This window comes from Theropithecus gelada, chromosome 5 (assembly GCF_003255815.1).
Source record: "Theropithecus gelada isolate Dixy chromosome 5, Tgel_1.0, whole genome shotgun sequence".
Lineage (NCBI taxonomy): Eukaryota > Metazoa > Chordata > Mammalia > Primates > Cercopithecidae > Theropithecus > Theropithecus gelada.
Genome location: NC_037672.1, coordinates 55,103,244 through 55,117,666, shown reverse-complemented (window position 1 = coordinate 55,117,666; position 14,423 = coordinate 55,103,244). Strand labels below are relative to the sequence as shown.

The 14,423-nt window shown below is 38.7% G+C and overlaps 1 protein-coding gene across 5 annotated transcripts in view; it reads left to right on the top strand.

Annotated features, from left to right (window-relative positions):
• Positions 1–14,423, top strand: part of PTPN13 (protein tyrosine phosphatase, non-receptor type 13) — a 223,063-nt gene that overhangs the window by 140,275 nt on the left and 68,365 nt on the right. For 4 of the 5 annotated variants that reach the window (XM_025385716.1, XM_025385718.1, XM_025385717.1 and 1 more), the window contains exons 16-19: positions 3,748–3,930; positions 7,060–7,222; positions 12,532–12,949; positions 13,089–13,186. In XM_025385716.1, the coding sequence (XP_025241501.1) occupies positions 3,748–3,930; positions 7,060–7,222; positions 12,532–12,949; positions 13,089–13,186 (862 nt within the window). The remainder of the gene's footprint in view (positions 1–3,747; positions 3,931–7,059; positions 7,223–12,531; positions 12,950–13,088; positions 13,187–14,423) is intronic. The other variant, XM_025385719.1, reaches the window with a different exon arrangement.

Sequence of the window (14,423 nt, the reverse complement as noted above, 5' to 3'; positions counted from 1 at the left end):
GACTACAGGCACGTGTCACCACGCCCGGCTAATTTTTTTTGTTTTTAGTAGAAACATGGTTTCACCATGTTGGCCAGGATGGTCTCGATCTCTTGACCTTGTGATCTGCCTGCCTCGGCCTCCCAAAGTGCTGGGATTACAGGCGTGAGCCACTGTGCCTGGCCTAGAATAATACTTTTAAGATTCATACATGGTGTGGTATATATCAGTAGTTTCTTTTCTTTTTTTTCTGAGTAGTTTTTATTTGTGCAAATGTATAATTTGTTTATTCTTTTCATTAGTTGATAGATATAAAGCTGTTATAAACATTCCAGTTCACATTTTTCTGTGAACACAATTTTTATTTCTCCTGAGTAAATATCTAGCAATAGGATTGCTGGGACCTATGGTAAGTACATGTTTAACTTTGTAAGAAACTTCCAAACTGTTTTCCAAAATCGTTGTACAGTTTTACAGTCCTACCAATAGTGTGTGAATTTCAGTTGCTCCACATCCTTGACAACACTTGGTAGTTTCAGTCTTTTTCACTTTAACATTTGAAATAGGTGAGTAGTGGTATATTATTATGGTTTTAATTTGTACTTGCCTCATTACTATTTATGTTGACCAATCTTTTCATGTGTTTATTTGCTATTTATATACCATCTTTATTGATGTGTCGAATGAAACCTTTTACCCCCTTTTGTAACTGGTTATATGTTTCCTTACTGTTGAGAAGTACATGTTCTTTAAATATTCTGCATACAAGTCTTTTATCAGATATATGTTTTACATATATTTACTCCTAGTCTGTGGCTTGCCTTACATTTTCTTAACGTTGACTCTTCTTTTTTATTTTTAAGAGTCTCACTCGGTTGCCCAGGCTGGAATGCAGTGGTGCAATCTTGGCTCACTGCAGCCTCTACCTCCCAGGTTCAAGTGATGCTTCTGCCTCAGCCTCCTGAGTAGCTTGGATTACAGGCGTGCACCACCACCCCTGGCTAATTTTTGTATTTTTCATAGGGATAGGATTTTGTCATGATGGCCAGGCTGGTCTCAAACTCCTAGCCTCAAGTAATCTGCCTGCCTTGGCCTCCCAAAGTGCTGGGATTACAGGCGTGAGCCACTGCGCCGGCCAACATTAACTCTTGATGAGCAAGTTTTCAATGTTAATGAAGTTTCCAGTTTTTTTATTTTCTAGTTTATGGTTTTTATGTTCCATCTAAGAAATTTTTGCCCAACCCAGGGTCACAAATACTTCCTAAGTTTTATGCTTTTAGTGCCTGTATTTAGGTCTGTGATCCATTTTTGGTTACATTTCGTATGTAGGGTGAAGTAAGGGTTGAAATTCACTTTTTTGGCATGTGGATATACAGTTGTTCCAGTAACCTTTGTTGAAAAGATTATCCTTTCCACATTAAACTACATTGATACAGTGTGTTAGTCCTTTTTCACACTGCTGATAAAGACATATACCCAAGACTGGGCAATTTAAAAAGAAACAGGTTTAATAGACTTACAGTTCCACATGGCTGGGGAGGCCTCACAATCATGGTGGAAGGTCTCACATGGTGGCAGACAAGAGAAGATAGCTTGTACAGGGAAACTCCCTCTTTTAAAACCATCAGATCTTGTGAGACTTACTCACTATTATGAGAACAGCATGGGAAAGACCTGTCCCCGTGATCCACTTACCTCCCACTGGGTCCCTCCTACAACATGTGGAAATTCAAGATGAGATTTGTGTGGGGACACAGCCAAACCATGTTCCACTTCTGGCCCCTCCCAAATCTCATGTCCTCACATTTCAAAACCAATCATGCCTTGCCAACAGTTCTCCAAAGTCTTAATTCGTTTCAGCATTAACTCAAAAGTCCATAGTCCAAAGTCTCATCTGAGATAAGGCAAGTCCCTTTTGCCTATGAGCCTGTGAAATCAAAAGCAAGTTAGTTACTTCCTAGGTACAATGGAGGTACAGGCATTGGGTAAATACAGCCATTCCAAATGGGAGATATTGGCCAAAACAAAAGGGCTACAGGTCCCATGCAAGTCCAAAATCCAGCAAGGCAGTCAAACCTTAAAGCTGCAAAATGATCTCCTTAGACTGCATGTCTAACATCTGGGTCACACTGATGCAAGAGGTGGGCTCCCAAGGTCTTGGGCAGCTTTGCCCCTGTGGCTTTGCAGGGTATAGCCCCCCTCCTGGCTGCTTTCATGGGCTGGTGTTGAGTATCTGTGGCTTTTCCAGATGCATGGTGCAAACTGTCGTTGATCTACCATTCTGGAATCTGGAGGACAGTGGCCTTCTTCTCACAGCTCCACTAGGTGGTGCTCCAATTGGGACTCTCTGTGCAGGCTCCAGCCCCACATTTCCCTTCCCTACTGCCCTAGCAGAGGTTCACCATGAGGGCCCCGCCCCTGCAGCAAATGTCTCCCTGGGATCCAGGAGTTTCCATACATCCTCTGAAATCTAGGCGAAGGTTCCCAAACCTCAGTTCTTGACTTCTCTGCACCCACGGGCTTAACACCATGTGGAAGCTGCCAAGGCTTGGGGCTTCCAGCCTCTGAAACAACAGGCCGAGCTGTACCTTGGCCCCTTTTAGTCACAGCTGGAGTGACTAGGATGCAGGGCACCAAGTCCCTAGATTCTATGCAGCAGAGGGACCCTGGGCCTGGCCCACAAAACCATTTTTTTCTTCTAAACCTCCAGGCCTGCGATGGGAGGGGCTGCCACAAAGGTCTCTGACATGCCTTGGAGACCTTTTCCCCATTGTCTTGGTAATTAACATTTGGCTTCTTGCTACTTATGCAAATTTCTGCAGCCAGCTTGAATTTCTCCTCAGAAAATGGAATTTTCTTTCTATCACATTGTCAGGCTGCAAATTTTCCAAACTTTTATGTCCTGTTTCCCTTTTAAAACTGAATGCCTTTAACAGCACCCAAGTCACATATTGAATGCTTTGCTGCTTAGAAATTTGTTCTGCCAGATACTCTAAATCATCTCTCTCAAGTTCAAAGTTCCACAAATCTCTAGGGAAAGGGCAAAATGCTGCCAATCTCTTTGCTGAAAAAAATAAAATAAAATAACAAGAGTCACCTCTGCTCCAGTTCCCAATGGGTTCCCAACAAGTTCCTCATCTCCATCTGAGACCACCTCAGCCTGGACCTTATTGTTCATATCACCATCAGCATTTTTGTCAAAGCCATTCAACTAGTCTTTAGAAAGTTCCAAACTTTCCCACATTTTCCTGTCTTCTTCTGAGCCCTCCAAACTGTTCCAGCCTCTACCTGTTACCCAGTTCCAAAGTCACTTCCACATCTTCAGGTATCTTTTCAGCCATGCCCCACTCTACTGGTACCCATCTGCTGTATTAATTCATTTTCACACTGCTGATAAAGACATACCTGAGAGAATGCAATTTACAAAAGAAAGAGATTTAATGGACTTACAGTTCCATGTGACTGAGGAGGCCTCACACTCATGGCAGAAGGTGAAAGGCATGTCTCCCATGGAGGCAGACAAGAGAAGAGAGCTTGTACAGGGAAATTCCCCTTTTTAAAATCAGATCTCATAAGACTTATTCACTATCATGAGAACAACACAGGAAAGACCTGCCCCCATGATTCAATTACCTCCCAATGGGTCCCTCCTATAACACATGGGAATTCAAGATGAGATTTGGGTGGGGACACAGCTAAACCATATCATACAGCTTTATGTCACCATTTACCAAAGTGTGTTGCTATGGTATGGTATTATTCCAACAGGTCTGCCAAAGACTGACAGAATATGGAGTTCATTTTCACCGAGTGCACCCTGAGAAAAAGTCACAAACAGGAATATTGCTTGGAGTCTGTTCTAAAGGTGTCCTTGTGTTTGAAGTTCACAATGGAGTGCGCACATTGGTCCTTCGCTTTCCATGGAGGGAAACCAAGAAAATATCTTTTTCTGTATGTCCATTTAACCTCTTTTCATTATATTTTCAAATGTTATTACCAACTTCCAGTATAACATATTAACAGACTTTCCTTAGACTCTGCCATTCAATGGGGATAATACATCTTAATACTATTTAACTCTTCCTTTGTAGTTGTAGAAAGTATTATTGAGATTTTATTTATGTCTGTTTTATCAACAGGTGATTTTTAAGATTATTACACATTCCTGACTGGTTATATACTCAATTAACTTTAGTTAAATTACACCAGGTTGAATTCTCTGAATAAGTCAGAACTTATTTTAGGGTTGTAACGTCTCACATGGAGAAATCCTCCTAATATTTTTAAGATAGATAATTATCTTAACCCTAGTGAACCTTGTCTGGCCCAATAGTAAACCCCCTCATAGCAACTGTTATTTGAATCTCAGAGGTACAGAGACTTACTGGATTTTATGAATTAGTCCCAGGACTTTCTGCAGTTTTAGATTTTTGGTGTAGAGCTCTCTATAGAGATAAAGTTAGAAAATGATTTTTAGAAAATAATATGCTTATGGAAGATAGTTAGCGATAAAGGCATATTTTGATTTTGGACCTAGTTGGGATACCTGAACATTACAGTTCCATTGGCCAACTTCAGAGATGAATAAAAAATATTAATATGTTCAGATGTTTGTTTTCCTAGTGGTATTCAGGAACTACTGATACCTTTAGTTCATATTTAGGCTAAAGTATAGTCTTAGCAAAACAGTGTTTATATAATTACCAAGGTCCGGATGAATCTGGATAATCTTCAACACTGAGACCATTTCTAGACCTAATAGTTAGTTGATTGAAACCAAGAGATATCACAAGATTGCCAAATAATATGTTCTCCGGACCACCCACATCTTCTCAAGATTGTCAGGACCAGGAAATTACCTGGGTTTAATTTACCTTCCCCCAGTGGAAATGCTGGCAGAGCCCACGTCTGAAGGAAACCTTAGATTAATTAAGTAGAAATCCAGTTTGGACCGTTTTGAAAAGGCGACAAGTCAGATAATCACACAGCATTCAGCTCTATGTAATTTGCCAAGCTACCACACTGACGCCCATATATAGAACTAGCCATGATTCGTTCATTTTTAAAGATCTGCAGGAATAGAGAATGGTTCACATTCCCACTCAAAGTATTCCTATATTTAATAGCATTCATTTATCCTGAAGTTCTTTCTCTAACACAGAACTCTATTTTTTTAACCCTCCTTTTTATTTCTGCTAACCTCTGGAGAAGTGGAAAAGTTACCATTTGTCTTCTCATATCTCACAACTGAGTTCTCTCAAGCACATTTCTTATCCAGTCCATCCATTAACACTTGGAGAGAATCAAATATTCTTCGTATGTGTTTCAAAACTATACATCTTTCTTAGATATTAAATCATCTATACTATCACTTTTCATAATTAATATGAACCTCTAACCTATCTCTGCATTTTTGTGTGTGTGATCTTTGCTGCCTTTGGGTGTTTTATTATAGGTACTGGTTCTGTAGTTCTTTTGACTGATCAATTAAGAAGATTCTTTCATGTTAATGCTTGAATCAGTGAGAGAGTTTTACAACTATGGAGTTCAGTGTCTTTGCAAATTCCTTGACAGTGGTTAAGTGGTTTGTTTGTTAGGAAAGAAAAAATGTTCTCCAAGTATTTGAAGAGTTACTTGGTATACTACTGATAATCAAGATACTAGTTTGTTGCTACTGTATCTTTAGCTCCTCTCTAATACTTACTGATTTCTGTTTCTAACAAAGAAAACAGATTTAATCCTGGAGCTTTAATTGGCAACAATATCTAGCTAGAATTTAGCAACATTGTTTTATTTCTAAAGTTTCTTTGAATTTATACAAGTAAGAAAAGTCCATTGAAAAATTTATAAATAACCAAGGCTAGAAATTGTAAAGATGACATGATTGAAGTCTGGGTAATACTCTTATTATTACAACTCTTGTAAGCCTACTAAATTTGGCTTTTCCATGCCTATTTCCACATTTGAAATAAAGACAAAGGACATGAAGTAGAATAATCTGCACAGTGGCCAAGAGCTAGAGTACAGTCTAACTGAACTTAAGTGATTCTCCAGTGATACTAGTCTTAGATCCCCGACATGTTGAACACTGGTCTCTTAAGGCATGGGTCACCAGCAAGCCTCACCATATAGGTCACAAATTTGAGTATGCTCTCTTCCACAAGAGATGTTCATTTCTCAAGAAATTTCAGAGAGATGAAACTGATTTGGTGATACTCCTGCTTTCCCTATATTTGGCACAAATCACTATCTCTAAATATGAATGTGTTTTATCTCTCAACCCAGCAGTTATGTTACCAGTACCTCTCCATCTCACATTTTCTTTAATTTTCCACAACTTCTATTCAGCCTTTGTGCCACCCAGCCTCTACTTGACTGAATCACAGCTCTTATCGTTATATATTAATAAAAAAAATCTTGTTAAACTTTCATTTTCTTTACCCAATAGAGTAGAACACATATTTATTATTTCCTTTCCAAACAGTTTTGGTGTTTGTAAACATTACCATAAATTCAAAATATCAATAATCTTCTCAAAGGAATCAGTTTCCTTTGTTGATGACTGATATATACAATCTAGATTTAGGCTACAATTTCTGAAAGTGGCAAACAAAATTAATTTATTTCTTGCATTTGTTTATAATAATACAGTCATGTGCCATGTAATGACTTTTCGGTCAACAACTGACCATGAGCAATGGTGGTCCCATAAGATTATAATGTTGTACCTTTACCATACCTTTTCTGTGTTTAGATATATACTACACAAGCAGTTGCCACAGTATTTAGTAGGCTATACAGGTTTGAAGCCTAGGAGCAATAGGCTACACTATATGGTCTAGGTGTGTAGTAGTAAGCTATCCCATCTAAGTTTGTATAAGTGCACTTCAGGATGTTTGCACAATGACGAAATCACCTAATGATGTATTTCTTGGAACATATCTTTATTGTTAAGTGATACATGACTATATAGGATTATATTTATATTAGATGTAAGTCAACACCCAGTGCCTAATAACAGGAAATATAAATAATATCTCTACTTATTGTAATTATGAATACCCTTGGTTAATATTGTAGAAAAAGAAAATCACATTGCAAAATACATCAGATGGAATAAAACATGCCTTCCAGACAGACAACGGTAAGGTATGCCAGTACCTGCTGCACCTCTGCTCTTCCCAGCATAAGTTCCAGCTACAGATGAGAGCAAGACAGAGCAACCAAGATGCCCAAGATATTGGTAAGGAGAAACAGACTATTTCAGATGACTCCTGGGAATATGCAGAATTTTTGCCATCAAGTTTTAAAAGAACTGCCATGTTTAGGATGAAAACTTACAGTGTATATACATGTTAAATGGCTAAATCAAGTCTACAAAGGTGTCACAGATGAAACCACTATTTCAGCTTCATGTTCACCCTGAGAGAAGACTCCTCGGGAGTACCTGTTGAAATGTCCATTTTGTGCTTAGCAATGAAAGGCTAGTTGATATAAACATTATAAAAGTTTGGGCCATGTTCTCTACCCTCAGTAAACTTATCCAATATTTCGAAAGGTAAGACCAACATGCTTGAAACAGTAATACACAGTAGAAGTTCAGGATTTCAGCCAGGCATGGTGGCTTACGCCTGTAATCCCAGCACTTTGGGAGGGCGAGGCAGGTGGATCACGAGGTCAGGAGTTTGAGACCAGTCTGGCAAACGTGGTGAAACCCCGTCTCTACTAACAATACAAAAAATTAGCCAGGTGTGGTAGTGGGCACCTGTAATCCCACCTACTTGGGAGGCCGAGGCAGAAGAATCATTTGAACCTGGGAGGCAGAGGTTACAGTGAGCTGAGATCGCATCACTGCACTCCAATCCAGGTGACAGTGCCAGACTCCGTCTCAAAAAAATAAATAAATAAAATAAAAGTTCAGGATTTCAATAACAGATTATATTGTACAGACTTTATGACCTATACTGTTAGAACAGGGAAATCAGAGACTAGAGTACTGGACAGGTGGCACTTGAATTGGATATGAAGGATAAAAATAATGCAAGTAGTTTGAAAATAAATGGAAAGGCTTTAGAGATGAGGAAAAGAATATAGGAAACAAGGCAGACGATGGGGGAAGTATGCATCCAGAACAGGACAGTGAAGAGACACACTGGATAGTTTTCTGGGTGGCAGATTTACCACCTATTTGTTTTACTTGGGTGCATCCCTGTTCTGAGATTGAGATGGATAATCATAGTGCCTAATATAAATGGTCAGGAGAATGGTTTTACTTTCTTTTGAAAAAGAGTCAGCAGAAGAAACTAATCTGACTCTGAAAAAATATCTCAATCAGAACTGAAATGTTTAAATTTCAGAGAGATAAAACTGATTTGGTGATTTCTGCAATTAGAGATTAAAATTATACAAAATTTAATTCTGCATAGTAAATTATTACAGGTATAAGTGAAACAGTCAGAAGTATGTGATTTAAAAATTTAATGGAATAGCACTGATGACCTTGTGCAGCAGGGTCCTATGAATTCTTTACCCAAACTGTTTCATATTCAGAAAATATTTTCCCCATAAGAGCAGACTAGGGCAATGGCAACCTATGACTAGATGTTTCTCAACCTTTCAGAATCATGATGGGGGTAGAGGTTGTATGCTGATTTAAAATGAAGATTCCGGGAACTTACATAAAACTCAGAGAGCTATAGTCTTTGGGAATTTGGACCCTAGAATATGTACTTTTAACAGGCTTTCCTCAGTAATTATTACTTTATTTTATTATTATTTTTTTAAGACAGAGTTTTTCTCTTGTCGAAATCTTGTTTTGGTGCAGTCTCGGCTCACTGCAACCTTTGCCTTCTGGTTCAAGCGATTTTCCTGCCTCACCCTCCAGAGTAGCTGGGATTACAGGCACCTGCCACCATGCCCGGCTAATTTTTGTATTTTTAGGAGAGACAGGATTTCACCATGTTGGCCAGGATGGTCTCAAACTCCTGACCGTGATCTGCCCGCCTTGGCCTCCCAACTCAGTAATGATTTTTACACATGCTAAAATACAATAACCACTGCTATAAAGTAATCTCATTATTCTCTTTCTGCTTTGCTCTGCTAGAAAGTTTATATGCTCTTATATATTTTCAAAGTATAGTGAAATATCAGACCTATTAGAGCCATCACCGTTCTTACTTTGACTAATATTCTATTCAGTACAATCCATAACAACTGAAGGTTACTTCGTTATGGTTGTAGTATAGTGAACAGAATCAGAAGACAGAAGTTTGAAGTTAGTCTCTCATCCTCAACATTTCTTATACTGAAGAACAATATAGTATAGCAGTTAAGAGCATGAGCTCAGGAGCCAAATTGCCAGTGGTAAACTAGGCTGTGTTACTTACAAGCCCTAAAACCTTGGGCAAGCTACTTAAACTCTTTGCCTTAGTTACTTCATCTATAAAATGATTACCGTAAGATAATACCTATATCAGAAAGTTGTGAAATGAAAATGAATTCATACATGTAGAGCCCTTTAAAACTACCTGGCAAAAAAATATTCAGTAAATATTTACTGAAGTATTCATTATCATTATTGTCATCACCATCATCAACATTGTTTTACCACTAGAAGACAGTACTACTACTATACTATATGCTGCTACACTATGTAATAGCGGTAATAGTAGCAGCAGGAGCAGCAGCAGTAGTAGTAGATGAATGAATGACCTTAGCAAAGTAAGTGACTTTTTGGAATCTCAATTTCTTCATCCATGGAGTGGGGGCTGGGGATACTGTTGTGTATATATATATGTATCACAGGTTTACCCCCAGGATCACAACAGCTATGTATCCTTGCTCTCATATGTGAAAGCACTTTAAGATGGTGTGATCTGTATCTTTCCCCTTGGCTTATAAGTAACTGTCTGCCTATTTATTTGTACTACAAGTGAAAACAACTGGTGTTATCTGTGGGAGGTTAATGGGCTAACAAATGTATGCTGCTTCTTTAGAGTCATAGAATATTGGTGCTAGAACCTTACAGGTCATTAAGTTCAAAATTTTACTAATGGCAAAACAGGTTCAGAGAAGATAGTGTTTTGCCCTCATGTCATATATAGAGGTCATATCTCTTAATTCCTAATCCAGTACACTTTCTGTTTGATGAATTTCCCAAGAACTGATTTGCATGGATTTAAGATTAATCAGTTATTGAGCATTTACTGTTTGTAAGTGCACAGTACTATGGGATAAGAGAATAAATGAAGTCCCTCTCCTAAAAAGAGAATATGATTAAGCTGATGATATAAGGAATCACAAAATGGTAGCAGGGACTGAGCAGAAACAGATTAGGAAGTATGAATTGCAGACTAAGTATGGAGCTAGCAAGCCTTTGTGTTCAAATTTTAAACATTAATATTAGGATACAAGTTCATTCTAATCCATGTTGCAGTTCTTTCCAGGTAAAAGGCAGTAGGAAACACCAGATAAATGGTTGGTTTATGATCCCATCCCATATCCAAGAGTAGGCTACAAATGGATTTGAATATATTTTTATTCCCTAATATGTTCACAAAGCTGACTAAACTGAGCCAGCTATCCTTATTCCTGCCAAAATTTGGTCTATATTTTCTTTAAGGATGGAGAAATCTGTTGGGTGTAAAGGCATTTCCTTCTGAAGACTTCATTTTGCTTGTTTGATTACAGGCAACTCATAAAGTAAATGAAAATAGAATAGTGTTGTTTGCTGTAATAAATACTTTATATTTTGAGGTAAATATGACAATGGGACAATGGGAATTTTTTTTTTTTTTTTTGAGACGGAGTCTCGCTCTGTCGCCCGGGCTGGAGTGCAGTGGCCGGATCTCCCTCACTGCAAGCTCCACCTCCCGGGTTCACGCCATTCTCCTGCCTCAGCCTCCCGAGTAGCTGGGACTACAGGCGCCCGCCACCACGGCCGGCTAATTTTTTGTATTTTTAGTAGAGACGGGGTTTCACCGTGTTAGCCAGGATGATCTCAATCTCCTGACCTCGTGATCTGCTCGCCTCAGCCTCTCAAAGTGCTGGGATTACAGGCTTGAGTCACTGCGCCCGGCTTGATTATGGGAATTTTTAATGAAGGTGTATTTTTAAAAATCTTTGGTTTTTTAAGGTCTTGTTGTAACTTGGTGCCCACTTCCATTTCAGAGAGAGATAATTGAATTTTCCTAGTGACAATAAGGCATGTTTCTTTAAACTTAATTCTGATGCATGAAGATTAAAAACCTTTAATGTTTTCCTACCTCTTTGTGCCTGAGAGAAAATATCAATTATTAATCTTCCTAGGAAGTAGAAGATAAATGAAACAATCCAAGAATCTAAGTCAGTAATCATTTGATATTTTCTTTCTTTCTTCCTCCTCCCCTCCCTCTCTCCTCCTCTGTCTCCTCTTTCTCCTCCTCCTTTTTCTTCAAGGGAGACATTTTCTTTATAAAAGGAAGTTCCCAGTTGTTGTATGTAGCAGTCAAACTTAATTCCATGTAGAATGCAACAACATAGAATTGCTGCTTTCCAGAGGGGATCAAAGGTAGTGCCTTGTGATGTGGGTCACTAACTGCATGAAAAACTAAATCATTTGAAATCCTGCGCTCCTATTCTTCATTTACATATACTGCAATGCTTTTGTTATTAGCCTCAAATATTAAAATATCACTGTGACACTGGTTCTTACAAAATAGAATAGCCAAACACTTGTTATAAAGTATCTGTAAATTTAGCCTCTATAAGACAACTTTGGATGTGTATTTGGGAGTGAAAGAAATTGAAGCATAAAGAGGTGCCCTGCTTCCTGATCATGTTAATTTACAGATACTAAAACAGACAGATTAGTACTGTTTGATTCTCCCATTCCTCTGTTGCCTCAGATAAATCATTAAGTCAGCCCAGTGAGAAGGTGGGTTTGGCATAATAGTGAAATAACAAAAGGAATAATTTGCCATAAATGCTTTTTTTTTTTGTAGCAGCATTATTGAGATATAATTCAATACCATACAGTTCACCCATTTATGCAATTCACCATCACCACAATCTGCCTTAAGCTTTAAAAACTCTCTGGGCAAAACTCCTCTGCATAGCTTTTACAGGTGTGTGTTCACCATGTCAGCCCATCCAGGTTTCATTTCTGCCTCTCCCTCTCCCTTTTCTTGGGTGCTGATATTTTAGCAGAGACAGTACTAGCATTGAAAATTTCTGTGTTAAATGTCATTCTTATTTCTGAATGAAACCTATAAGGAATTTGGTGTCAGCAAGCCTGACCCCCAAACATTGTTGAGTCCAAGAAAATCATTAGATGAAGCAGGAAATGTTGAGTAGGCTGCAACTAAGAGAAAGCTAATGAGATGAAGATATGGTATGAAAACCAGATCTTCAACCCTCCTTTTTAAAACCCTGATTGCCACACTTTGAAAGCTACCTACTTATGCTGGCAATCAAAATGATTAAAAACTACATGCTGCTTTTTTATTAACATAATTATTCTCATAAAGGTACTGTGGCGTTTCCATCATGTAAAGCAATCCTATTTCCTTGTAGAGAGAGCTTCGTTTAGGAGCCTGAATCTCCAAGCAGAGTCTGTTAGAGGATTTAATATGGGACGAGCAATCAGCACTGGCAGTCTGGCCAGCAGCACCCTCAACAAACTTGCTGTTCGACCTTTATCAGTTCAAGCTGAGATTCTGAAGAGGCTATCCTGCTCAGAGCTGTCGCTTTACCAGCCATTGCAGAACAGTTCAAAAGAGAAGAATGACAAAGCTTCATGGGAGGAAAAGCCTAGAGAGATGAGTAAATCATACCATGATCTCAGTCAGGCCTCTCTCTATCCACATTGGAAAAATGTCATTGTTAACATGGAACCCCCACCACAAACCGTTGCAGAGTTGGTGGGAAAACCTTCTCACCAGATGTCAAGATCTGATGCAGAATCTTTGGCAGGAGTCACAAAACTTAATAAGTAAGAACATATTAACTAAGCCAATTACATATTTGTAAATTCTACATTTCATACATTTCTTTTTGTTTTGACGTTTTATTATTTTCACCATATTTTTTTACATTAACACTTCCCTCCTACCTTCCTTTTCCCTCTTCAGTTCAAAGTCTGTTGCGAGTTTAAATAGAAGTCCTGAAAGGAGGAAACATGAATCAGACTCCTCATCCATTGAAGACCCTGGGCAAGCATATGTTCTAGGTCAGCAAAAACAAGCTTACCTTCTTTGTCCCGTACCTCATGCTCAGAGGGAAGTGAACAAGATCATCTTAATTATCAAATTATTTTGGGTTCCATGTCCTAATTGCCAAAACTGAATATAAATTTTAGGCTACTTAAAACGCACCAAATCAAATTAACACGTGATTTAACAAGTGATTGCTTCATGGTACAGACTATTAGCTTCTCTTTTTTTCCCCCTCAGACAGGGTCTTACTCTGTCACCCAGGATGGAGTGGAGTGATCATGGCTCACTGCAGCCGCGAATTCCTGGGCCCAAGTAATCCTCCCACCTCAGCCTGCTGAATAGCTGTGACTACAGGCATGCAGTACCACACCTGGCTTTTTATACTTTTTTTACAGAGACAGGGTTTCACCATGTTGCCCAGGTTGGTCTTGAACTGCTGGACTCAAGGGATCTGCCTACCTTGGCCTCCCAGGGTGCTGAGATTACAGGCTTGAGCCACCGCGCCCAGTCTGTTAGCTTCTCTTGGTCACAGTAGCCGTGACAGTCTTACTAAGACTGTCGTGTGCCATTACTTTACCTTTTTTGGCTTTTCCTTTCAAGCCAATGTGAATGAACTCTGGTAATGCTATAGTTTTGGAGAAACACTTACTTAGGATGCTTTCAGCTTAGCAGGAACAAAATTGTCTCTAAAACCTTAGATAATTTTATGAAATATGCTATGATGTATAGGTAGAAATGCTTAAGTTGATTTCAGTTTCTTCAAATTCTCCCAGATAGCAGGGCATATTATTTAAGTGAGGTTGTGTGTGTGTGTGTGTGTGTGTGTGCATGCATGTGTGCATATATATCTATATATATGCACATACACACGCTACCTTTTAAGATAAATAGTTCAGGTTTCCTGTTGTCTTGTGCACCTTAAAAGGGAAATGCACTGGAGTCGATCTTTTAAGCACAGAGATCTGAACTACTACTCAAAATATGAAACAGCATGGGAAACGAAAGGGAAACGAGGATTGTTTCCCTTCTGTTGTCTTACGAAATACTACTAAACTCTCTTCTTAGGCCCAAGGTTTGTTAATTTATCTCTAATTAACCACAGTTTCCTTTTTATATTCTATAATTGGATTCAGGGTATGTGGAGTAAATGAAGACAAAAGAGAACTCTGCATTATAATACATAAATATTTATGGAAGCAACATTACTTTATTAATGTAGGCTTTCGCAGCTTTCAGAGATTATACTATCAT